The sequence below is a fragment of the Aulonocara stuartgranti genome (genome assembly GCF_965226115.1).
Source record: "Aulonocara stuartgranti genome assembly, chromosome: 14".
Classification (NCBI taxonomy): Eukaryota; Metazoa; Chordata; class Actinopteri; order Cichliformes; family Cichlidae; genus Aulonocara; species Aulonocara stuartgranti.
The window spans coordinates 5,856,603-5,883,653 of NC_138950.1; the positions used below are offsets into that span (position 1 = coordinate 5,856,603).

Below are 27,051 nucleotides of genomic sequence, written 5' to 3' on the forward strand. Positions count from 1 at the left end.
TCTGCCTATAGAAATAGATATTGAATGCAAAAAGCCTGCACAACTGTTCTTTATGTCCCAGCGGAGTTTCTTATCGGATAATAAATCACTCTCATCATCAGGTGAGCTGCTGGTAATGACAGCGTGACCTCTGGTGAGCTTCTATATATAAATCTTTAGTAGAGGAACTTAGTGATGCATAGAGGACAAGAGACAACGTTCCCTCAGAGAGAGAGTCTGTCCTTTCTCTCCTCTTAAGAACATAAAGGCATGTGCGACCGCTCGGTTTCCTTTTGCTTAATGCTGTAAAACACCAATGAAAAGTAAACACACACACACACACACACACACACACACACACACACACACGGAAGCATGCAGATAGACAGATAGATATATGTATGTGCATTTTGTATGTCACACAAATACATCTGTCTTTTTTCCCCACTTCTCATACTTCCTTGTTTAGACTGGCCTGTTTTGTATAGGACATTATGAATGTGTCCATCCTTATGAGGACAGGCTGTAAGTATAGGGTTGCATCTAAAGCATCACAGTAGGAAGGACGCATCTCACAGTGTCAGAAATTAAAAAAAAAAAGCAAGCACACGCAGGACACTCATTGAAATGCATGCAGATACACACACACACACACACACACACACACACACACACACACACACACACACACACACACACACACACACACACAGAGAGAGAGGTTGTACAGCATGACCTTGATGTTGTTCATTAGCTTTACAGGAAGGTTGGAACAAGACAATGTGAAGAGTGAAGAAGGTGACTTTGTGTTGGCAGGATCCCAGACTTGCTCTGTCTGCTGCTCTGTGATCTGTTACCTGCATTTGCAGGGTTCTGTGTACTGCAGACGTTTTGCTTATCTCGGCAAATAATTTTGACCTGGATTTTTTAAAGGTCTGCTGGGTAGAGCTGTCTCCTTTAACGCTGCCAAGTTATGGTCGAAATCTCATTAAAAAAAAATCCCTAAAACACACAGGAATGACTTGCCAGAACTTCGCATTTATTTTGAGGGTTCAGTAGGACTGTATAACAATTTCACACTATTAAGCATTAGTAGGGTTTGGAATTATTTATTTATATATCATTACTCCTCCTTTTTATGCCATTTATAAATGCAGATATGTTTATCCCACTGTTACTGTTACACATGTACAGCTATCACCCTGAGTCATGTAGAGTGACTCTCACAGACCCTCAGGTATCCTCGAAGAGTTAAAGAGTTGTGTGTTCGCTGGACAAAAACACATTGTTCCTCCTGAAACTGAGGTTTGACTCTCTTCTCCAGTACCTTAGCAATTCACAGAGCACAGCAGAAGCAGTTGTGTGAAGTCTTTCTAAATTACAGTTTTTTAACAGACGCTAGGACACATTTCTCAATACTTAGGTCACTTTTGCAAAACTCTTCACACAATTCTCCTAACTGACCTTCAGCTTGGCAAAGCAGTTCATTTCACATTCAAAATGCACTACAACTACCAAAACACTTTATTCAGGTCTCAAATAAACTCATTCTTCCAGAACACTAGCAAAGGTTGACAGCCGACAAACACACTTTGTCACCCACAAAACAATGACCCAAAAAACACTAACAACATGTAGCATTACAGTGTTTTCTTGTGTAAAACAAGGACGCATCTCTGTTTATAATTTCAATATGTTACTGGAATGAATCAGACATCATGCAGAATTCGTTAATATTTGTTTATGTACTTTTATTTTTTTGCACTAAGTAATCCCAAAATACAAGAATTTGTATACACACCATCCACTGATACACATACAATAGTAATGCTAATCTACTCGGTCTTCTCCATTTGGCCACAGGTTCTCATCCACATCACATCTTATGTCATCTAGGGCAATACACCTAGGAAAGAATCTTCTGGCTGCCAGAATTGAAGGAGTTGAAAAATTGAAGGAGTAACACCTGTGTAGATGTTCATCTACAATGAGAATCAGCTGTGGCTGGTTAAACTGCATTTTTAGATTTAAAATATGTTTCAATAAAATATTGCTGTTGAATTTTGCTGTCTTTTCAAGTTTTGCATTGTGTTATTGTTTTGGCCATAAGTTTAACAGTTTTGAAAACAGTATGTAAGCACATGCAAAATGTCCTGTACGTACAAAGATTTTTGGCAGTTGTTGTGTCTGAGTGAGAAGATAATTCATGAAATTTGAGAGATGTAGTCATTGAATGTATTTTGTGCCAAAACAATGATAACTGGTCCTCAGTTTAGCCCACATAGACTTCTGTTGTGCTCACTGTGTGAGGAGTTTTGCAAACGTGACCTAAGTATTGAGAAATGTGTCCTAGCGTCTGTAAAAAACTGTAAATACAATAGTCAGACTATACACTTTATTTGTATCTCATGACATCAATCCTTCTGTGTAGGTTTGTCTACAGTAAATAATGTTAAAAGAAAAGTGAAGTGAGAGGTTGTAGTGTCTCAACTGGGTATTTACTTTTGAGTAGTAATTTTACCTTTTAGCCACTTCCTTTGGGCCTCAATGCTTGACCTTTCTTTACCAATTGTATCACAATGTCAACAGTTTAATTCTTGTGATAAAACAGGAGGAAAAAAAGACATTAAAAGAGAAGAAAGAAAAGATTAGAATATGCTGATAAGCATAGACTTGTTTCCCTTAAATAATTTCCATTTCAAAAGCCACCAGCACGAGAAAGCTGCTTCAGCTTTAGCTTGCAAGTGCAAAACAAATGCACGCTGGAAGATGCAGTTTTTTATATGCATAATTTATTTCTCACTGACACTGTTATTGAACAAATACACATTTTGAAGCCTGGCACCTCCTGCTTTGGACTGACACATAGATACATTAAAACCAGTGGCACATAGGACAACACTTAGGGCAACATTAACAAGCTGAACTTGTCCAGATACTTTACATTATTCCACTGAATTTAGCAATGATTTCATGCCAGCACAACATAAACATGTTTTCCGAAATATGTCCCATACTGCATGTGGAACAGCAACATGATACCTGAATCCACAAAATAATTTGATTGCACTGGAATAATCTGAGCCGCAATACCGCACGTCAGAAAATTCACATTGCTTTGTCTCTAAACATCCAGCAGGGCATCGTATGATGTAAACAAATCCAAACTGAAATAAAATTTATAGATCAGTCTGACAACTGAAGTGAACTTTTTTCCTAAACACGTAGATTGGCGTGATCTTTTAAAGTCGGGATTGAACCAACATCCATCCTAATACGGGGCTTGTGCATCACTGGTTTCAGTAGCAATTACTTTATATGACCAAGCTTATCATTAAAAAAATTTAAGAAATTGTCAGCCATATTTACATTTAAAACAATCAGCGTCAAGTATATATATTTTTAATATTTTAATTTTAAATAAATCATCAATAACAGTCAATTTCCTATTTAAATTCAACCTTAACCTGCTACTGGTTCTTCTGAAAGTGGTTTAATAGTTATAGCTACTGAAGGATTTCCTTATCAAGCCTTTCAAAATAAAGAAAATAAAAAATCTATGAATCTGTTTCACTAATATAACAAAGGTTATTAGCAGCCAGGGATGTCACTTCAATCAAAGCCGAATGCACATTTTCTTTCCATTTTAGGGAAGCCGAGGATTAATTATGAGTGCTGTGCAGTGGTGCACATGCAAATGGAGGAAAAACTCATCTGAAAGTTTGTACTACATATAAATTAGATTAGTCTGGATAGTTTAAGCCAGAAGGCCTGTCTGTAACTGCAATGTAAACGTTATCACTGTTGGTCAACTGTGTGCACTCTTTAGCCCAAGTGTGCAGCTTGAATTCATTGATTATTTTTTAAGCAATACATTTTTCATTTAGCGGTATGTATGCTCACATATTCCAGTAGCTACTGTTAATTGCATACACATACATTTGTCTGAAGTATGACACTGATCTTCAGCTCCACAACATAAAATAATGGAAAATAATAAACTTTCAAACTTATCTGAAGGCTTTTAAGATTTCTTTTTGATATCCCGCTGGAGGGAGGTTTATTTGCTGTGTGTTGTAAAAAATAAAATAGAAAACATGGCTCATGGTATACAACAACTCTACTGTAAGCCTTCTTGCCATCACAGTTTACAAGCTGAGGTACTTCATAAGGCTTTTTAAAAATTCCTTTAAAAATTGAACACCATAATAAAGACATTTTCAAGAGACCATTAATCCTCTGTCCTTTTAATCGCCATCCTGCTTCTTCTATATATCCCAAAGTGGGGATATATTCTTAAGTGCATTTGAGTTTCGACCACTAATAGGACTCGGCCATGCAGAGCGTGGTCTGTTCGAGGATTTCTCAAAAATATTCAACGGTATCTTTGTGAATGATTCCTGGCACGCTGGAAAAATTGTCCAAAAATCCAAGTCATCAAATTTTGTTGATAAAATCCTTATTAGCCACACCGCCCACAGACATCAGATTTGTCAGCTTGTGTTTCTTGCACTTTGGTTCAGACTGAAGACAAAAACGATTTGCTGGCCAGATTGGCCAATGCAAAAGTCTGCTGTGGCTGAATCCTGCAGATGCTTGAGATCCCCTGACTCAGCAGCCCAAAGTTTCTTCTGATCAGACACTTCACATTATCATGATGATACTTCATGATGACCATAGCCAGATTGCTAGGGCAGAATAGGACATTAGCATGCTAACATCTGCATGCACTGTAGCTGTGTGGAGGCTGTTAAACTGCAGCTCTAAATACAAAACATTCAATCCATGAGACAGAACTGAGCTTCGCGACCTTTCTGTCTGAGCCTGATGTGTTAACGGGTTTTTTATGTAATGTCCAAAGGTTTTTGTTAGCAGACAAAATTGACAGCATGATCTGTCCTCAGGTTTCACTCTCAGACTACACTTTACTTTTTGCATCACCAGTGGTGAGAATCTAACCAGTGGTTTGACTATCTTTCATTCACCTAACAATTTTGTGTTTTGCTGCGTAAGCATTTCATCCTCCCACATGTCTGTTCACATGACCACAGACCCTGTGTTTTGTTATTTCATTTATCCCATCCTTATTCTGCCGTTTTGATATGTCACCTACTGACTGAACCCTGTGCATCCGCAGCCACTGGTTGCATCTGATTTCAGCCCGTTAGGCCGTCAGAAATGAGACCCTGGAACTGTTAGGAGCTGCCGGCCTCTCACTGAGCTGATCAGTTTGGACCTGCTACTACTTGTTCCAACTAGTTAAGTTATTTCCTGAGGATGGTCATCTGTAGACACTCCTCCTTCAGAGCCACCAGTTCCGTCTTGTAGTTGTTGGTCTTGCCTGGATCCGCATACACACAAGGCTGCTTCTTTGTTGACAGCGGTGTGTCCATGGTTACTGAACCAGCATTGAGAATGTCAGCATGTGAAGGCGAAGAAGAGGGCCGCCTGTTGCAGGCCACTGACAGTAAAGCCGACAGGGCTCGGCCGACATCATTCCTAGCTCCCTCGTTAACGAAACAGTACAAAATAGGGTCAGCTACGCAGTTCAGGCTGGTCAATGCCAACGATACATGGTATGCTGCAAACAAGGTTTCCTCTGAGCTGCAGTCACATGGCTTCTGTAAAAACATGACACTCCGCACCAGGAGGAGGATATGATATGGTCCAAAGCAGAACAAAACAATGAGAATCAAACTCAAAGCTAACCGCTGAATTTTGGCCTTTTCCTGGCGCTCTGTTGAGACATTGCAACGCACTGCTGCAAGGATCCCTCGGTAGGCGACCAGCATTGCCGTCCACGGAGCAAGGAAGCCAAGAAATGACCTGTAGAGGTTCATGCCTGCTACCCAGTCCTGCATTGGATATTTCTCAAAGCAGAAGGTGTGATTGAACCGGTCCTGGAAGAGCTCATCATGGAAGAGAGGAGCAGAGTTTGCTACAATCTCAATGATCCACACAATGGTGCTGACGAGGATAGCTGCAGGAAGCAGAGGAGAGGAAAGACAAAGAGAGCAAACATTAAATACCTTGATAACTTCCATTTCTATATCTCATGTACATTTTGGTCACTCTGTGGACGTCCAATTCCCTTATTTATTGAATTTGAGCATTGCAATATGTGCTGGATCTTGTCCATTTCTTGAATGTAATTCTTGTAACACAGACAAATTATAGGAACGCATAAAACCTCAGTGTGTATAGTGTATGAACCACTGATTGTTCTCCCTCAAACACCACAAGCCATTACAGTAAGTCTGAGCCATCCATCCATCTATCCATCCATTTAGTCTATCCCCACTCTCACAGGGCGAGAAGCACACCACACCCTGGACATTTCAGCAGTTTACCGCAGGGCTGACAGAAAAGCAGACAACCATTCACACTCATATATACATGCATACAGCCAGTTTGGATCATGGGGACAAATTAATTGTCACAAACACATGAGAGAGGCATCCTTGGAGTGATCTAAAAACAGCTGGAAGTGGTCCAGAGGTGAATGGGAAGATGACTTGATTGGACTTAAAATGAAAAACTCGCAGAACACGTGTAAAGAGGTCCAAGTTTTCTTAGTGCAACATGTTTTTAGATTCTTCCCTTCACAGGGATCAAGTTTATGTTGCATACAAACCTGTTTTGATTCGTCGAACTTTCACAAAGCGCAGAGGGTATGCCACAGCCAGGTACCTGTCCAGTGATATGCAGCACAGGAACGCGATGCTGACATAGATATTAGTATAGAAGATGAAGCCAAATAGCTTGCAGCTCTCCTGACCGTGGATCCAGTTATCGTGATGAAGGAAATAGTCGATCCAAAGAGGAAGAGTGGCAATGTAGAGGAGGTCAGCCACCGACAGGTTAATCAGGTAGATGCCAAGCTCATTGCGTTGGCGTACCTGGTGCAAAGGGGAGAAGGTGAAGATTCAAATCTGAACAAGACTAACATGTTTGCTTAAAATTGGTGAGCCAGCTATCCGTTGCATGCAATCTCTCCAACAGATCAGAGAATGCAAACAAGGTGCGATGCATATTTGCCTCAGCTGCAAATGATTTGGTTTCCTGGAAGTCAAAACACAGGAGATTTGAAAGGCTGATTGTGTTTGGTCTGAATATTTGCCCTTTGTTACCTTTAGTGTTGTGCAATGAACGTCTGGCTCACACATGCCTTAGAAAATGTTTTTGGCTGAACACTGAATTACTGCATATACAAAGTATTTAGGTATAACTGGTATTCAGTTTGAGTACTATCATTATTGAAGCCGGTGATCTGGTTAATGCTGCAAAGCGTGGTAGCAACAATGACCATAATGCACCTGACCCAGCACTCCTATGGTCATCTGAACCGTAAAAATGTGCCCTGATGCTGACATGAAAGACAAATAATGTAACATGAAATGTTGCTTACTTTAATGATGGCTCTTTCTGAAAAACACGAGTTGCTGAGCTTTATGAATAAAAGTCATTAACAATCCTTCCTCTTGCTGCCAAAGCAAACTGACAGTCTGTGGGAAACGCAGTACAAGTTTGATGCTGGTGAGAAAATATCCCAAAGGCTCTTTTGACCGTATCTGGCAGGCAACGTTGAACATGCGACGTAATTGACAAGCGTCATTAACCACAATTGTGTGTTACCCTTAGTTACACTCAGTGCTGTGTTGCTTTTTGTGAACTGTTTTGTTTTTAGTGCAGTCATAGGAATGTTTCTGGATTTCTACAAAGGGAACCCCAGAAACCACCAGAGTTTGATTTTGTGATGATTCTTCTTACTGGATTTGTCATAATCCAAGAACTATGGCTAGAAAAAAAAAAGATATTTGAATGACTTATACGTATGCCAGACATCTAAAGTGGATGAACACTTGGATTGTTTTACTATGCACTTTGGGAATAAACAGAAAGATTAGCAGGGAGATTTCCTTGGAAGACAAAAAAGACCCAAAATAAGACCTATTTGTTCCCAAAATGTCTCGTGAAATCAAAGTGGCAGGTTCTAACCCCAATTTGGAAACCACTGTCTGATAGTCTGATACATTTGAGGCCATTGGAGGTGGAAAACTGTGGGTATGTGTCTCTCACCTGCATGTAGGCGGCCCACAGGGCCATGCAGTTAGTCGGCAGCCCAAGAACGATGACTATGATGTAGAGTGTGGGCTGAAAGAACTGGTCCACCTTACTATCCACATTACAGAAGGTGATGTTGCACATTGTCATGTATCAGACTATCTGCAGGTGTGCGAAGTGTGTTCAGCTACTCTCAGCTTTGCATTTTCCCCTTCTGTAGTTTCACTATGTTCCAGCTCCAGCAGTTTGACAGTGACATGATGACTCTGACGTCCTGCTCAGCAGTCCCACACGAGGCAATGGAGGAAAACATACGTGTTATTTCCAGGGAATCTCTCCTATTCTTAAACCACTGTCCTCTTGACTTGACATGTTATAATCCTCTTTCACGCTTCCAGGCCGGCCTTTGTCCTCCAGTATAAGAGGTGAAGAAGGGAAGGAGTGAGCTATATGATGTGGTGAAATGAAAGCTGCCTTATCAGTGCCATGCCAGGCTTCCTGAGCCTGGAGAAGACCTCATCAATCTTTTAGAGATTAGAGGTCTGCCAGGTCTACCGTGAGAGCGATGAGCCTGAGCATCACTTTGTGTGTGCCGTTGTGTCTCAAGGTCCTGATGACACACAAAACCCCTCAGAGATGCTGCCGGTGAGGCAGGAATGACTTTACACAGCTTCGGTGGACTGGACCTGTTTATTCGCAAGTTCTGAAAATCTGCAAGAAAGAGAAAGAGAGAGCAATAAGTTAAGATAATTTGTAATTAGAAAATGTTTTTTTTTTATTTGTTTTTGCACAATAATATAAATACTGAAACAGAACTATATAAAAAAAACTTATAGGGGTCTATTTATCCAACATTTATCCAAGGCCATTTAAACAAGTGGTACATCTTACACTACTGTCTTATCTTTTGGACCATTTATATCTATTTTGATGACAGTTTTGGTATTTGGGGGATTTTGGGAAAGCATGAATTTGGAGTAACTGTGACTAAAACTTAAAATATTTAAAATAATTTTGCAGAAATTTACATTCCCCAGAGTTGTACTGGTCAAAAGACAGTTTATTCTGTCTTGTCTTGCATCTATTTGCCTTTTACATAGATTTTTAATGTGCAATAACTGAAAACTCCAACAAGCATTTTCAGGTATTTGCTTTGGATATTTGAACTGAATGGGATCCTTCTCCTGGTGAAAACAGACCACTCAAAACTGCGTGGAATGAACACACCCTTCATATAACACAACAAGCACTTGTCTACTAATATATTGAATTTTGCTGCTCCAAACATTCAGAAAAGTGTGTGCAAGAAAAGACAAAGCATGTGAAACAGTCAATCTCTACTACCCAGCACAATAACACAGCACATGCTGACAAACCGTAAATCACAAAGCTTTTGCATAACATGCAAACATAAAGTCAGAGAGAGACAGAATTTTCACCCAAACACATACAATGACAGAAGGAGCAGGACGAGAAGCTGATTACCTCTTTAATTTCTATATTTCACGTATTGGATAACTTTGATGTATTTTTTTAATCAAATATATTTTTGAACATTATGAACCACACTGCTCCAAAGGATCCAAAGGATGCAAATTCAATGTTTGGTGCAAAACTCTTACTTGGGGAAATACGCAGAAAATTTTATGGAAATCTATTAGTCAGTACTGAAAGAGACCAGACCGCAGAACTTCAGCTGAAAAATCCCTCAACATTACTGAGGTAGCAGTGTTGAAAAATGATGCCATACTTCATAATTAGGGGAGACTGCAACTGGCAGACATGCTGAACAAGTGAGCTTACTTCCCGGTTGCAAATCCAGGAAGAGGCCTCAGAGATGCCAGTTCAGTGATCAATGATTCTGGACTGAGCTGACAGCTACTGTCATATATACAAACACAGGAGAGTGCTATGCTAGGACATTTCCACAGTGACACGATTAAAAAAAGCTATGTTTAGGAAACATTGATTTTGATAAGGTGACCACAACTGGGCCACAGCTCTGCCCTAATCTGTTGTCAAACACACACGTTCGTTGCAGAGATAATTACTCATCACTCTTGTGGTAAATTGTCATTTTTTATGTTCTAAAATGTCAAAGGTGTGTCAGCTGATAGATGAATGTTTCATGTTTCTGCTCGTTTTTAATATTTTCTGCTATTTTTGTTAATTCCATAAGAGAGAAAGACAAAGCTTGGCATTTTAAGGAAATGAGCTATAGGTGATACAGGAAGAGGAGATGATGTGCCAGTTATGCAACACATTTTTTGGTTCATTCCTCAGTAGCTGTGAGCACACCCACTGTACTTTGATAAGATAAGATAAGATAACTCTTTATTGTCATTGCACAGTCATACATAGTACAGTAGTACAATGAAATTGGAAAAACTGTCCTACGTCGGCACTACATATAACACAACACGACACGATATGACACATCGCAACGCAACAAACAACACAACACAGTATATTAACTTAGTATAAAAAGAAGAATAAGTGTATGTGTATTGCACACTGTTATTATTGCACATTAATTATTATTGCACCTTGTTATAAATATAAATATTATTGTTATCGTTTTAAACATTGTTACCTCCCCCTAAAAAGTCCAGGGAGGTATCCAGTCAGGTCAGCTATTTACATTGATCAGGGCTATTGCCCTGTTGTAAAAGCTGTCCTTGAGTCTATTTGTTCGGGACCTCAGCAGCCTGAACCTCCTGCCAGACGGCAGCAGCTTAAACACCCGGTGTCCTGGGTGTGTGCAGTCCCGTAGGATGCTGCGTGCCCTCTTGAGACAGCGAGTGCTGTACAGGTCCTTCAGGGAGGGAAGAGGATGTCCAATGATTTTTTGGGCCATGTTGATGACCCTCTGGAGTGCCTTTCTGTGTGCTGTGGTGCAGCTGGAGAACCACACACCGATGCAATATGTCAGCACACTTTCAATGGAGCAGCGGTAGAAGACGGTCAGCAGCTCCTTCTTCAGGTCCATTTTTCTGAGGATTCTCAGAAAGTGGAGACGCTGTTGGGCCTTCTTTAAGACCGCAGAGGTGTTAGAGCTCCATTGGAGGTCTGTGTCTATGTGCACACCCAGAAACTTGAAACTGGAGACCCTTTCCACGCACTCCCCGTTGATGCTGACAGGCTGCAGCTCGGACTTCCTCCTTCTGAAGTCAACTACCAGTTCTTTTGTTTTGGTGGTATTGAGGTCCAGGTTGTTGTCTGCACACCAATCTGACAGCCTCTGAACTTCAGCTCTGTATGCAGTCTCATCTCCCCCTGAGATGAGCCCCACCACGGTGGTATCATCTGCAAACTTGATGACTGTGTTGTCTGGGTGGGAACTAACACAGTCATGTGTGTACAGAGTGTACAGTAGGGGACTCAGTACACAGCCTTGTGGAGAGCCGGTGTTGAGGCTGAGGGCTGAGGAAAGATGAGGCCCCACTCTAACTCTCTGTACACGGTCTGAGAGGAAGTCTCTGATCCAGCGGCAGGTGGTGGAAGGAAGTCCAATTTCCAGCAGTTTATCTATTAGTCTGTCCGGGAGTATCGTATTGAAAGCAGAGCTAAAGTCAACAAAGAGCAGCCTGGCGTAACGGCCCTGCACTTCCAGGTGAGAGATGGTGGTGTGGAGCGTTGTAGCAATGGCATCTTCAGTTGATCTGTTAGCTCTGTATGCAAACTGGAGCGGGTCGAGTGTGGGTGGCAGGCAGGACATGATGTGACGTCGGACCAGTTTCTCAAAGCACTTCATTATAACAGGTGTTAGAGCAACTGGTCGGTAGTCGTTGAGGCTGCTAATGTTAGTACGCTTTGGCAGTGGGACAATTGTGGCTGACTTTAGGCACGGCGGGATGCAGGACTGGGACAGTGAAGTGTTGAAGATCTTAGTGAAGACACCAGCCAGCTGGTCTGCACACTCTTTTAGGACCTTTGCGGTTACCCCATCTGGTCCGGTGGCCTTCCTGGGGTTCACTGCCCTCAGTGTGCGCCTCACCTCATATTCCTGCACTATGAGGCTTGGGCTGCTGCTGTCCGATGTTTTTGCTGCTGCTGCCTCTGGTCCCTTCACCTCAAAGCGTGCGAAGAAGTGGTTCAGCTCCTCTGCAAGCTCCGCGTTACCCTCAGTCAACGTGGTATTGCCAGGTTTGTAGTTGGTTAAGTGCTGAACTCCCTGCCATACCTGTCGTGAGTTGTTGGTGGTGAAGTGGTCTTCGATCCTTCTCTTGTACGCTGCCTTGGCCTCTCTGATGCCTCTTTTCAACTGAGATCTGGCTGCACTGTACTGCATACCATCACCGGATCTAAAAGCGGCGTCACGTTGCTTCAGCAGGACCTGGACCTCTTTAGTCATCCAGGGTTTCTGGTTGGAATACACCCGGAGACGTTTGTCCACAGTGACACTGTTGACACAGAAGTTAATATATGAGAGCACTGATGTTGTGTGCTCTTCAAGGTCCTGATGTTCGAACACGCTCCAGTCCGTGTTTTCAAAACAGTCCTGCAGCTGATGTGATGCACCTTCTGGCCAGGTTTTCACAGTTTTTGTGACTGGGGGGGCTCTTCTCCTAATGGGAGTGTATGCAGGGATCAACAGCATGGACATGTGGTCTGACAAACCTAGATGTGGTAGAGGGGTTGCTCTGTAGCCTTTTTGGATGTTGCTGTAGGCTTTATCCAATGTGTTTTTCCCCCTCGTTGCACATTTAATATGCTGTTCAAATCTGGGGAATACTGACCTTAAATCAGCATGGTTGAAGTCCCCAGCTATAATGTGCACTGCGTTTGGATGGGAGTTCTGCTGGTTGCTTATTGTCTTGTGCAGCTCCTCCATGGCAGAGTTAGCATTAGCATCGGGTGGTACATACACGGCCGTTACCATGACAACAGTAAACTCGCGAGGTATGTAGACGGGTCATTTGCATTAGCTAAATGTGTGACCTTTTGTGGCCTCCGTAGGTAATTCCGTTTTTACGTTCTTTGGCAAATTGCACCATTTGGTCAGAAGCTGCTGGTGTCACGGAAATATGTACAAGGTGATGTGATGGTACTATTCCAGAAAGCAAACACTCGAGTGACATACGGAGGCAGGAAAGGTGGAAGTGGCATAAATTACCAGACTGTCAACTAGAAGAACATCCTGTTTGAGAGCCTCCCTTTGTTCTGTTAGTTTGACTTTTAATTGCTGTTTCCTTTCACCTTCTTAGCTAGTGATAGGAAAATATATTGCACTTTATCAACTGTTGAGATTTCCCGGTGTGTTAAAATCTAACCTCAAACGGTCTCGATGAAACACTATGACACTTCTCCTACAGCAACAGTGCTGAAGGGCATCTTGTGCATATCTGTGAGATACAGTATCTGTGACAAAATGGCAATATTTGACACCCTGGGAATAGGAATGGACACCTGTATTGGATAATTATTAAAATTCTATTGTGTCAGGCTTACAATAGAAGAGCAAAGCCCTGCAGTGATTATATTAGATGTCTAATTATAAATAAAGAATCTCTAAGACTCTCCTGTCCAGCTGGGAGGGTTTTTTTTTATTTTCAATAAATGGAAAGAAACATGAGGAGGAAAGAAGCAAGACGAGAAAGGAAGGAAATACAAACGAAGAGGTTTGGGGGGTGCAAAAAAGAAAAGAAAAAAGTCAAGAAGAAATGCAAAAGTGTAAATGAAGAAGAAAGAAAACATCAACACTAAAAGACTTTTTACCTTGCATTCCTGAAGATGAATATTTATAATATGAAAGACAGTTTAGATGCGATCCCACTGAGCCGTTGTCTTGAAGACTCTCTTTCACAGCTGTGTTCACAGCACTCGACAATCAAAGGACTGTGATCACATCTGTCCCCACTGAGCACAGATGAAAGACTTCACTTCCTCATTAGATAACAGCAGAGCCAGATGTCAGTGACAAAACCTTCACGTCTTAAACTCCCATCACAGAGCGCAGGGTTAGTACTCAAATCAAACTATGGAATCAAAGGGTAAGAAACTAAGTTAATGTAACATAAAGACTGTCCAGCAGCCACAGTGGAGTAACTGGAGGATCAAGTCTTGCTCACGGACATGCTGTCAGTCCTTATTTACAGAAGTAAAATAAACCAGAGTGACATGGGCTTATTTTCCAGCACGTCTCCGTTCTGTTATCTTTCTCCACTCAGTCACCACAACTATGGTTTGTAATATCAGCTGCAGATATTTATCATGCTTCATTTCCATGTGAGTGATGCACATGCATGTGCTTTCTGAGAAATGTATGCACACATTTAAGCCACCTGTCAGCAGTCAGAAGTTCTTCTTTCTGATGCAAAGTCAACACTCATCTCCAGTCACTGTGAACATGTTGCATTAACCAACAGAGCGTATTGACAAACACTGTTTTATTCTTTTAGATTTAAGATTTTGAACTAGTTAATTGTCCTATTGCTGCTGCTCATGTCATAATTTACAGTGTCAACATAAATGTTCGAATAGGTCCTGAACGTTAATAGTGCGTGGATGGTTTTAATGAGCGAGTCCCTCTTTGTTTGCAATGTTCACAAAATGTGGGATGCATGATTCAACTTTCACAGTGTTTCACTAATACACATTTGGTGATAACATTTAAAAACCTTGCACAATCAGCGACCAATGTGATTAAAAAACTGATAGCATGCAAGCGTGGAGGCAACACAGTGGTGCAATGGTTGCCCAGCAAACGCAGTTGAAACAGTGGCGTTATCTCCTTGCTCAAAGCTGATTGCAGTATGAGGGCAGAAGCCGGACTATGTAAAAGGGCAACGCTGACGTTGTTCCCAAGTACAATAGAGGTCCGATGAGATGGTCTCTTACAACACAAGAAATATATTCCATGTTGTTGCAATGAAGAACGGGGATGCGTACATCTAACATCTTCTTTCACAGTACCCCTAGCAACTTCTACATGTCCTCCTTCATTACATCCATGAACCTCTGTGAGGTCTTCCTGTTTTCCACCTTCTCAGTTCCATCTTCAACATCCTTCCTTCAGTATATCCACTATCCCTCCCTCCATTTCAACCTCGAATCTCTAACTTTGTCTCCAAGCCACTCAACCCGAGCACTCCTTCTGATCCTTCTGTCACAAATCACCCCTGACACTTATCTCCACCCTGCCTACACTCTTTTCTTCACTCGTCTTGTGCAATGGATGCAACAAATTGTGAGCAATGAATTGCACAAAAATCCCATTGAAGATGGCATGGTTGCCAGTGTCAGACAGGGTTCAGAAAATGCTGATCTACTGGGATTTGCCACTGGGATCATCTGTAGGATTTGCAGAGATTGGCCTGAAAAGGGGGAAAATATTCAGTGAGCGGTGGTTTTCTGGGCAAGAATGCTGTGTTGATGCCAGAGGTCAGAAAATAATGGTCAGAAAATAACTGCTCTGCGCTGATAGTTAAGCAACAATAACTCGAATAGGAGTTAAGTGTAAAGGCTGAGCTCCCAGTTTACATGGGCTTGTTTAACTTAAACAAAAGCCTTCCAAGTGTGGCGCTGTCGCTTTTATAAACATCCAAACTTGGATTCCTATTAAAATGTAAATCTGCAGATTAGGAAGAAGCTTCACCTCACTGTGTCTGTTTATCTGTTCAGTGCACATTTAAATAGATATGATAAGTGCTGGCGAATATAGAAACTGAAAAAAATACCTCTCAGACAAATTCTTTGATGTCATTACCAGAGGGAGGGTGAGTTGTTTGTAGCTTCTGTTAATGTAGAGATAAATAAATAATAAAACAAACAAAAGTTTTTTGTAGTTTTAATAAATTCTCATTTCAGTTTTACACATGGTCTAGAAATACAGCTTTCTTTCATCCAGATAGCATCTTTATTTTCCCTTTCTTTCTTTTTCTTCCCTGCTGTTAGGCTCTCTGTGCAGTCCCAGTTGTATTAAAAAAACCTTATTTTTAAAAACGCCTAACATTCCTATGAAAAAATATTGCATAAGGTACAGTTATGCAGAGATGTTATGTGAAAGAAGATTTGAGGCCACAGGCTCAACAGGTTTATTAGTAATAAGGAATTAGAAATGTGTGTGCATGTATGAACAATGAAGGCCTCTTTCGACCTGTTTGGGGCAGTAGAGTAAAACACAGCAGTGTCTGATCTGCTGCCAGAGGAGATTAGGTCAAGGCAGCACTGGCAGCAGCACAATTACAATGTCGTGTTCCCAAGACTTACAAGGACATTACTGTGATTTTCAATCATTTCAAGGATACTAACTCCAAACCTTTGCCTTAATTAGTCATTGCCTAAACTAATTTTCCCTCCAAATGTAACCTCAGTCTAACCTCAGCATGTCTACAGCTTAAATATTATTGTTTCTCTTTATGAGGATTTGCTTTTTATCCCCATAAAGGAGAAAAGTCCCCATAATGTGCCTTAGTAAACAGATTTAAGTCCCCACGACACATCCCCACATGCTGCAACGAATCAAAGTGCCTCTCATTGTGCACCTGTGTTGTAGCCACCTCTGGCGTTTGTGGTTTTTCTCTAGGTAACCAACTCTTAATATGTCACAAAGCAACATTCAGCAGGATAACATGAAATGTAACATACTTTATTTTCATACTTTAGCGCACCCATACAAGTCAAAGCTTTTTACATCATTATAAAGTCAGTAGCAGCGAGTTGAAGTCATGTGATCAGTGTACTTTGTCACCACTTAATAAGATAATATATTAATATGTTCCTACTGCTTATGTAGGATGTTCTATGTTAGAAGACTACATAGTGAGCTCATCAGCAAAACTGGTAGTACGCTACTTTTGTTATAAGATATTCTGAGTGCATTAGATATGATACAGTAATATTGATTATACATTCAGATGTACAAAATAGCAAATTCTCTTTATAATCCTCAATATCCGTTTCAGTCTAATTTCATTTTCTATGATGTTTATACAGTTGTTCAGTGTTTATAATCTCATATTACAGTAGCTATTTTACTGGTAAGGTGTATGTATGTATTTCTTAACACTGATATTTATGTGACCATCGGTTGTTCTGTATTTTGGTTTGTAAACATATTAAAGAAAGAATATGGCCACAAAGTCATTTTTTCAGAAAATCTTTAAAACACTTTCATCTTTGCATAACAGAACCCCCCCCAAATTAATCTCAGCCTAAACAGGAAACTTAAAAAAGTTGGTTATAAATCTGTATTTGTGCTCCAAAGCATGAAGTGTGGTGAGCAAAACATGCCTTTAAGATAAGTCTAGGTTAGTTAATAGTTCATCTATCCATCCATTCTCTTCCAATTCAGGGATGCGTGGGGGTTGGAGCATTTCCCAGCTACCACAGGGCGAGAGGCAGTGTACAGCCTGGACAGGTCGCCAGTCTGTCACAGGGACAACACATAGAGACAGACATCTATTCACACTCACATTCACACCTCCGGGCAGCTTAGATTCCAATTAACCTAACCCCACTAACTGCATGTCTTTGGACTGTGGGAGGAAGCCAGAGTGCTCGGAGAGAATCGACCCAAACACGGGGAGAACAGTGGCTTATAAATAAGTCAGATAGAAGAATTGAACTCGGGTCCTTCTTGCTGTGAGGCAATCGTCCTAACCACTGTTCCACCATGGTTAGCAGCAGTAATATAACCCTTTATTTATTCTTTCTTTAGTCTAGTGTCTGCGCCGTAATACGAGACAGTGGAGCATCTAGACACAAGATCCTGACCTGTGTCTGAGAAAAGGTCGGAGTCACGTGTGTGTGACTTTGTCTGAACTGTAAATCTAACCTTGAGAACAAAGATGATTTTGGAATGTGAGCTCCGCTTCTCACTTGTAAAAGTGCTGTTAAGAATAGATCTGAGATCTGGAAACAAGTTGAAAATGTTAAAACAAAGCCTCATTGCCAAGTGTATCATAACCGGTGGTAACAAAATATCATTATCCTGCTATGCAAAAGAAATCTGGATGCATACAATTGTTTCCACAATGAACTGCAATTATACAGGTTTTTGCTTTAAGCATGCAAAGTAGATCTGAGTTTTGGATAGTGTTAGATTAGGAGGAATGTAAAAGATGAATGTAAAGTGTGTGTGTGTGGGTCAGTACTGAGGCACTAGGTGGCTGTTTGCCAAACATTCCTGTTGACAGTCAAACAGCGGAAACAGGAAGACAGTAACGCAACACTATCAGCCGTGCTGAAACACCTTGCACACTTCACAAAACAACTTGGCCTCTTCCAGGACACAAGCATGCACGCATATGCATACACAAACGCTCATAAAAAATCATCTAAACCACACAATGGCAATCTTCCACAGGTACAAGCAGTTTTCCTGTGAGGCCTGTTCATTTTGTTAAAAACCGAGCACCCTGAGTTCACAGGGGAGGCTAAATTTGTGTTACACCAGCTTATTAGCACAGTTCATATGAATAATACTTTAAAGCTGTGTTTTATTTTCAGCTTCTTCACAAACCCTCATCAGTATCGGTGATATGTGAAGGTCAGCATCAGCGTGCTGTCACACCTTCTTTGTTTTCTTGTTCTTAAACCAGAGTGAAAAATGCCGTCTTTACTGTACACACTGTCGGGTTATAAATACATCCGATTACGATACGAGTTGCCAGGAGTCACAGCTAACTTGTTCAGTGGAAGTGCAGCCTTGTTATGTGCCAAATTGCAGTTCTGGCAATAAAATGAAATAAAACAAAGTCAGATGGTTCATCATCATTACTGGACACGCTGAACGTGTCAGTGATGATCTCAACAGTCTAGTTTAGCTGAGGAAAGAAGGAAGCCATGATAAAGTCTTTAAATATAAAAACAAACTTAAAGAATACTGAATAACATTTAGGTGAACACTTACACTCAGTTTACTGGTTATTAAAAACAAAACAGGTAGAATCCACAGCTCCCTTTGTATTATTTTGGAGACGTGTTATGTAGTGGAAATGGAGAGAGAAGTAGGAAATTAACCACTAGACATCCCAGAGCATCTTAGTGAACAACAGAGTCAGAACTGCTGAGAAACGCGTGCACTCAGGATAATCACAGTCAATATTTCTAATGGCTTACTGCTTAATTATTTCTCAAGCGAACTTTACATGAAAGACTCAGACATAAGCTGCAGTTGTTACTGTTAACAAACTGACAGCACAGCTACAATCTATGATAATGAAGTTAACTGTTTGGTGAAATTGGATTTACCACCCTCTAAAATTCTTATTTCACGGTGCATTTGCCAAATACTTTCACTCACCCTGGCTTTTCAAAAACTCGAGCTCAATGACAAATAATAAGGACAAGAAAAGAACTTGGGCTGCAGCCAAGTGGTGACAGAGAACCGGACACCTGATGACAGCAGAGTCACCGTGGCCCCTTGTTCTCGGTTTAGGCCCACCCATGTTCCCATGTTTCTGACATCAACTTCCCAACATTTATAACATTTTTGATAGTTTTAGAAGAGCTAGAGTTCAGCAAGTTCAATATCGTCACTCTTATTTTAGACATTCTTACACTGTTGTGTGGGCAGCTTGTTGATGGTGTGTCTGCACGCTGCTCTGTGGGACACAGATGATGTTAAACTGTATTTATTAGTATTTCCCATTAACTGCGAGTAAAATGCTCACTGTATTATCACTTCAACGTGATAACGCCACGAAAGATGAGCTCAACTGTTTATGGAACTGGTAGAATTTAACAAAAACAATGAGATAATTCTGTAAATATTAGAGACGACTCTCATTCCTTGTAGATTTCTAGCGTCCAGGATTATGAAATTTCAAGAAATTACAGTTCCTGAATCAAACGAGAGGACACAGACCCCAACCCCACCACCAACTATTATAACATGTACAGTACAGACATTTTTTATATTTATTTTTTACATTTTATATTTATAATTATCTGTTATGTTTAAATTATCATTTGAAAAAAAATGAAGGTTGTCACTTGTCACATACAAGTGTCCCCGGACCATCTAAATCACATCATAAGTAGGCACAATGCCCATTCTCCTTCTGGCTTCCTCACTCATCCCTTGTAATATATTTTAAATATGTTGAATTGTATTATTCTCACTTACATCATTTGGGGTTCTCTTCCATTTTTTGTCAGGTCCTGTCAATTCAAACAACCGCTAAGCTTACCTGACATTTATCTCGTACAAAGATACTGAAACGGCTTACCTGCTATGGCAGTATTCCTACACGAGCAGGGAAGACTTATCATTGAAAATATTATTCCACTGGTACTCAGACAGGAAGTTCATTCTTCTCAGGCATTTTTTTAAAGGATAAAAGAACAAGATCTTGGGAACATTTGAGGGGGACTTTAAAGGTCTAGTGGGAACTGCAAGAAGCTTTGTACAAAAACAAAGACTAGATTGTATGAGCCACTCCTAAAGCATCACATTTCCATCCTACGCAGAAACCTTTACTCTATATAGTATTGTAACGCAGTGACAGCAGTGGTACGTAAGATTTTGACAAAGTTTGTGTTCTCCATTCTTTAAGCACCCCCATATGGAAAAGAAATAGTAAAAACTTATATGTGATTACTCATGAAAGTGGCCACTTTCTCATTACTTTCATACATTGTTTTAGTAAGTATCCAAAACATACAAGTTTCATTATATAATTTTTCAAGGGATCTTATATCTGTTTTCACTCTTATATGCTTTTCATACAAGTTTCACACAAGACAGATACAAACTTTATAAGATTTATATATATCTTTTCCATATGGGCCAATTCGAGCACCGTTTCAAAAGTACCGGTTTGGCACTGGTATCAAACCTAAACGATACCCATCCCTAGTCCTGAGCAGACACATTTTGCACATTTTTTACATTTTGGAGTGAATATTGACAGTCTGGCTGGCCCACATCCTTTTTTCTTTATGCTCATTCCAAATATGTCTACACACACATTATTAACAATCATATTAGTGATATTAATAAAGCTTTTCTATGTGTTTTTCCCTTCATCCCCCTCATCATCCCCCTCCTCATGTGCTAAGCTCACCCTTGGGATAAAGTAACAAAGCACAATAGGAGACTAGCAGAACAAGTTCTAAGGACCTGATCCTCACTTAATTCGGTCTCATGTACACTTGTTTTAACTTGTGTTAAACTTGAGGAAGGCTGGTACCCATTTGAATTCCCAAATACATTAAAACCCATATTTTTATTCTGAACTGTGAAGATTGAAATAAAGCCCCTCCTTCCCAAACTTTAAACCACCTCTTTACCGAGTGACAGTTTTGTAATGACTATTAGCAGGGCAACATTAACTTATCTTACTTAGCTTACCATGAACTGAAAGGCTGGGTGTAATTAGGCTCATGTAAGGAAAGAATACTGAGTTTATATTTTTTCCACAAAACATATTTAAACATCCTGTCTATCATGTAGTGACATATATCCTACAGCGTCTACTTCTAATACTAAATTATGTGTGTCTTACACTTGTAGCTTTATTGATTTTAATTTGCATTAATTAAAACACGCACACACCAAAAAACGAAACAAAACACCAAACCACATCCGAGAGCATAGCAGTGACCAGCTCTGGTGTAAACAATGCTGGCGTCCTGCAGCTGCTGCTATTGTATTGGCTACACAGCCAGTGTTTATAGACATGGAGTAAGTCCGGACAATATCTATTACATTACTGGCAGGATGCCTCACTGATTGTATCAGTCCGTCCAATGAAATTTGAGCAGAGTCTATCACCAGTAATTGGAGTTTTATCTGCTGCTATTTTTATTCAGTTAATCATATGAGTTAAATAAGTAATGATTGATGTTAAATTGCACTTACAACATAAACAGACTGAGTCAGGGTGTTTCAGTCAGTATAGCTCCAGGTATGTCCAGGTATGTCACATGGTGACACACAAGCACACAAAGACATACACGGCCACACAATTCAATTCCATTCTTTTATATTTTTAAACTACGTTAACAGTCACCTCGAGGCACTTTCTATTTTAAGATAAAGACCCGACAGTGACAGAGACAATCTAATGGCCCCCTTTGAGCGAGCACTTTGTAACAGTAGGAAGGAAAAACTCCCTTTTAACAGGAAGAAACCTCTTGCAGAACCAGGGAGGGGCACCAATCTACTGCAACTGATTGGTGGTGAGGGGGCGGAAGATGGGACAAAAGACACAATGTGGAAGAGAGCCAGAGATCCTCGCACACACGCACTCACATACCTACACACACACACACACACACACACACCCTCCTGGAATTGCCACATCTATCACAACTGCTGTCTTCGGCTCCTTGTCAACAACCAGTTTATCTGGTTGGTAGAACAACAACCGCTTGTCTGTCTGGAATTTAAAGTCCCACAGGACCTTTGTCCTGTTTTTCTTAATGGTGAGAGAGACAGACAGACAGACAGACAGACAGATGGGCCTTCCTCGCTTACAGCCTTGACTGTGTGGCTGCAGTGAACATATCATTGAGATCCTTTACATACAAAGCCAAAGGTTTAAAACACTGCCTGAAGCATTGTAGTAAATGGGCACTCTGCACTCAGCTGCAACTGGGAGTCAGAATTGTGTTGCAATGGATCCAACAATCCTTGTTGATTGTTACGTCCCCGTTCAGGGAGATATTCATGCTTCATTGAAACTGTTTAAAGAAGGAGATTTGTCCAGTTCTATGGTTAATCTAAGATTCTGTTGAATTGCATTGTGTTACACTAATGGTGTTCACAACACAAATATAGTCATAGTTTATGTAGAAGAACATTACTTTGAATTTTTTCCACAATTTGTATAATTGTAGAATTCCAGGTGAACCTCTGCACTTCTTTTTAAGCCCAATCATGTTGCTGATCCGCCAAATTAGTTGCAAATGTTTTTGAATCTTTCTTTTTGGGACAGCTTACTTTTCCAGTCTTTTGCTTCCTCCATGCCAACTTTTTTGTAAAGTCCTGCTTTTGTTGAATTCAAAATGAGCTAATATTTTTCTTATAATGGTGCAATTTCTCAGTTCAGACATGTGAAAAAAGGTCTATATTCTATTATATATAACATATGGATTCACAATATTTGCAAATCATTGCATTCTATTTTAATTTACAGAAACTTTGCTTTTACAGGATTATTACCAAAAATGATGCAAATAAACTTGCTAAGAGCTGATTGGATATAGTCTGAAGATTATAACTCCAGAAACATTTGCTAGTATATAAAATAACTCTATTACTTGTTCCATCGCATTTCAGCTTGCTGCCTTCATGGCATTTTTCATAAATCACATTACCTATATTTTAAACAGCAGAGACAAATAGAAGGAACAAAAATACAAAAACAACCAGCTTGATGCATCTATATACATACTCGTCAATGGAGCCCCCAATGAAGGTGGTCATTTAGCTTAAAGCCTGGCGTTCTTTACCAGGGATCAAGGACATGTAGGTTTACGTCTAGCTCTGCTGAAAACGCTGCGAGGGCAGCATGAAAATCAATAGCATCATTTTTTTCAAGCTTTGCATTTCTTCCAATTTATTAAAAGCTATTTACTGAGTAGTTCCTATCTTAGAAAATAGCCTGTCATCTTCTGCCTCTGTCCTTTTTGATATGTGTGATTATCTCTGTGGCTTTTGATGGAAGTAGCTCCAGGCAACAGAACACAATAAACTGGCTTGACATTAAAATGTATGGAGCTGCCAATCAAATTTGTTTACTTGCAGGAACACTTTTCTGTATATTTCCTCTTTGATCTTGCAAACCTACCTGACTTCCATGTTGGCATTTTGTTCATGAGATTCGAGGCTATAGCACTCAGGACTACCAACCGCATCAGACAAGACACTTGGGCTGCATCTCCAAGCTCATGGGTCTGAGTTTGAGACGGGTGTCCCAGAGGGGTCTTATTGTCATAATGAATTGTAAACACAAGGGAGGACAGTTCAGTGTCAGCTCCCATAAGTGTGGTGGGAAAGTCCCGGCATCACTCTCATGAACCCCGCAACAATAAGCACAGCAGGACGAGAGGAGAGAGAGCAGAGGAGGTTTGTTGTGAAGATCTTGACTTATCAGCGCCATGACAGCTAGTGCAGACACAGCGACTGGGTCAAGATGAACTGCCTGTGTTTCTTTTTGTGTATTTGTTGTCCTTTTGTAGGACGCTGGAGTTCAGCCTTCAAGAGAAGAGATATTTTTGAGAAGTGCAGACATCTTGTCAAGCAGTAAAGGGATGATGAGTTAGAGTTTCTGATTTGAGCAAATTATTTGCTACATGAAAAGATGGATACAGTCTTATGACTCTGTTTCCTCTAATCTCTGAAAATGATTTTCTTTTTCATATATTGTTTTTCTTTTTTTCATGTTCTATACATGTGCAATACCATCTTTATTTTTATTTTATTCGACTACTGTGTAACAGACAGTTGGACTACAGGCTTTTTAAACATGGTCCCGTTATTATTATGATTTTCTTGTTTTCTATGTACATTTTTGTTCAGCATGTGTCATGTATCAACTGTGTGACAATAAAGGAATCTGAATCTTAAAAAAAGACTCAGTCATATTAAATTCATGGAATTTTTATATGGCAAGTACCTTGGCATTAACATAAGCTTAGAAATTGAGAAATGGATTTTGTTCGTGAAACACAGCAATAGTGTAACTGCTTTGATCGCTTTGAAGATCTATGACTACTCACAATTAGTTGCCATCTTCAAAAGGACTTTGTTGCATGACGGTGGCAACAAAGTGGTCTTTTAAAAAAAGGGGTCGAGTGTGGGGTCAGCCAATTTGTGATAATTAACTGTAAATAACTGGTAACCCACATAATAGAAATTGTAAATAATTGAAAACCCACAGTTGACAACCACTTGTTGAGTCCCCTGTTATATCGTCACAGAACAGTTGTTCACATTTGCACAGACTGGCAATAGACATGGGAACTAACTAATAACAAAGTTATTAAATTACTTTCACATTTCTTTGTAAAATGACCTGAAATGCATTGTTTCATAGTTGCCAGTTAACAAAATATAAACGTGAGGCTACAATCCCACACACCAACACAAATTCCTATCCTAATATGATTGTTCTTAATATTTAGGTATGGAGTTATATATATATATAACTTTATATATATATATATATATATATATATATATATATATATATATATATATATATATATATATATTATTAGGGGTGCAACAATACATGTATCGATATTGAACCGTTTGATACAGTGCTTTCGGTTCGGTACGCATATGTATCGAACAATACAATATTTTTAATTTATTTTATCAACTTTTCTTCTGACGATGCTGTCTGTGTTGAGAGCTCAGTGGATCTGCGTTCGACTACTCCGCCTAGGCTGCACTGTCGAGTGCAGATCCACTGAGCGCAGCACAAGCTAGCAAGACAGAAGCTAAGCTCGTTGCAACATGGCAAATTGAACCTCCCCCACCCTCATTCAGATCTGGCCTTTGGAACTATCTTGGTTTTCATGTGAAGCATGACCCTGATGGTAAGCGCGTCATGGACAAAAGTAAAACAGTATGTCGGATGTGCCGTCCGGCCCCACGCACGGGGCGATCCGCGGTAACTTGTTAACGGAGATTTGGCGCGTTATGGCGTTAACGTCATTTTAACGAGATTAACACTGACAGCACTAGTGGGAACAAAATGAATATGACTGCACATTTACGCCGACATCATCCTAGTGCAAAGACAAGTGGAAGCAGACAAAAACAACAAGCACGCATGCTACAAACTTTACCCGAGTCATTTAGACAGTCGTTAGCACAGGATTCTCCTTATGGGGACCTGATATGTTTAATATGCTGCTGAGAATATAGCCCAGAAGAAGCGGATAGTATAGCTTTTATTTTGGAAAGAGTCATTTCTCTGTAATAAACTCTCTTTTCCAAAGATGAGGGATTCCTCAATCAGATAGATTTATTTTTTTCAATTATTTTGTTGTTTCAGCAACATTAAATTTAAAAACTGTACTTTTGAGTTAAAATATATATTTATAATTTTAATAAATGACAAATTAAAAAGCCATGAACATTTTTTTGTATCGAAAAAATATCAAACACCAAAGTATCGAACCGAACTGTGAATTTTGTGTATCATTGCACCCCTAATATGTAGTTAAATAATGAACACATATTAGCTTTTGCTCCTTGTTGCTGTCAGTGGCTGCTTTGGGCTGGATGTTTCATTTCTACTGGCCATCCGGACAGTCATTGCAGCACATAGCAGTCAAACTTTCAATCTGTCCAACTTTGCCTGCAGTGACCACTCTCTGCACTATAAAACGTACACAATATACAGCACAGACAACAGTGCAGGACGTGTGCATCACTGTTTTGGCTCATTGGAAAGTGGCTCCAAGCACAAGCCACTCTGAATTGCTGGCTAAGAGATGCAGGTTATGTAGTACCAGTTTTCTGGATAGAAAACATTTAACGTGTGGTCACTTGGGAATGGATCTGCTCTCCTCCATCTTAATACGTCCTAGCTATTAGACAAATGTTTTCATATGGTGCAAACAAGGCTAGTATGGAATTACCACAGCAGGTTTCTTAATCATCATTTACTTCCTTCCATATTTAGTGACAGATAATGTGAATGAACTGAGACAGGTTACACTTTATCCAGCAAAAGGAAACTACCAGGATATTTTTTTACAATAATCTTTAGACCCTCTGAAGTAACTGATCTTTTCAGATGAACCAAACAATTCTGAATAAAGCACGTTATTCAATTAAAAACAATGCAAAGATAAAAATGCAGAAAACGGATATTTGCTCCAAATAGAAAGAGGAAGGCAAACAGGAAGTCACTGCTTAAAAATGATTAATCAAAGCAGAAGACGCAAATGCAGGATGTAATAAGAAAATGGGAGAATGAAAAAAGGCGAAAAGACGAGTGAGGAGAAGAGAGATGAAGGAGAGGGAAGCATAAAATGGAAAAAGATCAAGCGGCAAGAGGAAAAATGATGACTGAGAGGCAAAATGGAGAAGTTTTT

The 27,051-nt window shown here is 40.1% G+C and overlaps 2 protein-coding genes across 4 annotated transcripts in view; both read right to left on the minus strand.

Moving 5' to 3' along the window:
• Nucleotides 1-3,847: 3,847 nt before the first annotated feature.
• Nucleotides 3,848-27,051, minus strand: part of gpr4 (G protein-coupled receptor 4) — a 49,616-nt gene continuing 26,412 nt past the window's right edge. For 2 of the 3 annotated variants that reach the window (XM_082503908.1, XM_082503906.1), the window contains exons 2-4: nucleotides 8,059-8,754; nucleotides 6,614-6,878; nucleotides 3,848-5,959 (exon numbers count right to left, since the gene is read on the minus strand). In XM_082503908.1, the coding sequence (XP_082360034.1) occupies nucleotides 5,244-5,959; nucleotides 6,614-6,878; nucleotides 8,059-8,193 (1,116 nt within the window). In that variant the 5' untranslated portion in view covers nucleotides 8,194-8,754 and the 3' untranslated portion in view covers nucleotides 3,848-5,243. Of the gene's footprint in view, nucleotides 5,960-6,613; nucleotides 6,879-8,058; nucleotides 8,755-13,761; nucleotides 13,897-27,051 lie in introns of those variants that run through there. The other variant, XM_082503907.1, reaches the window with a different exon arrangement.
• Nucleotides 8,706-12,949, minus strand: LOC309686956 (uncharacterized protein; the record flags this gene model as incomplete). The annotated part of the gene is made up of 3 exons (XM_082501629.1): nucleotides 12,783-12,949; nucleotides 11,883-12,611; nucleotides 8,706-8,754 (listed from the first exon to the last, which is right to left on the minus strand). The coding sequence occupies exons 1-3, from the start codon at nucleotides 12,923-12,925 to the stop codon at nucleotides 8,706-8,708; spliced, it is 921 nt and encodes a 306-aa protein (XP_082357755.1). The 5' UTR covers nucleotides 12,926-12,949.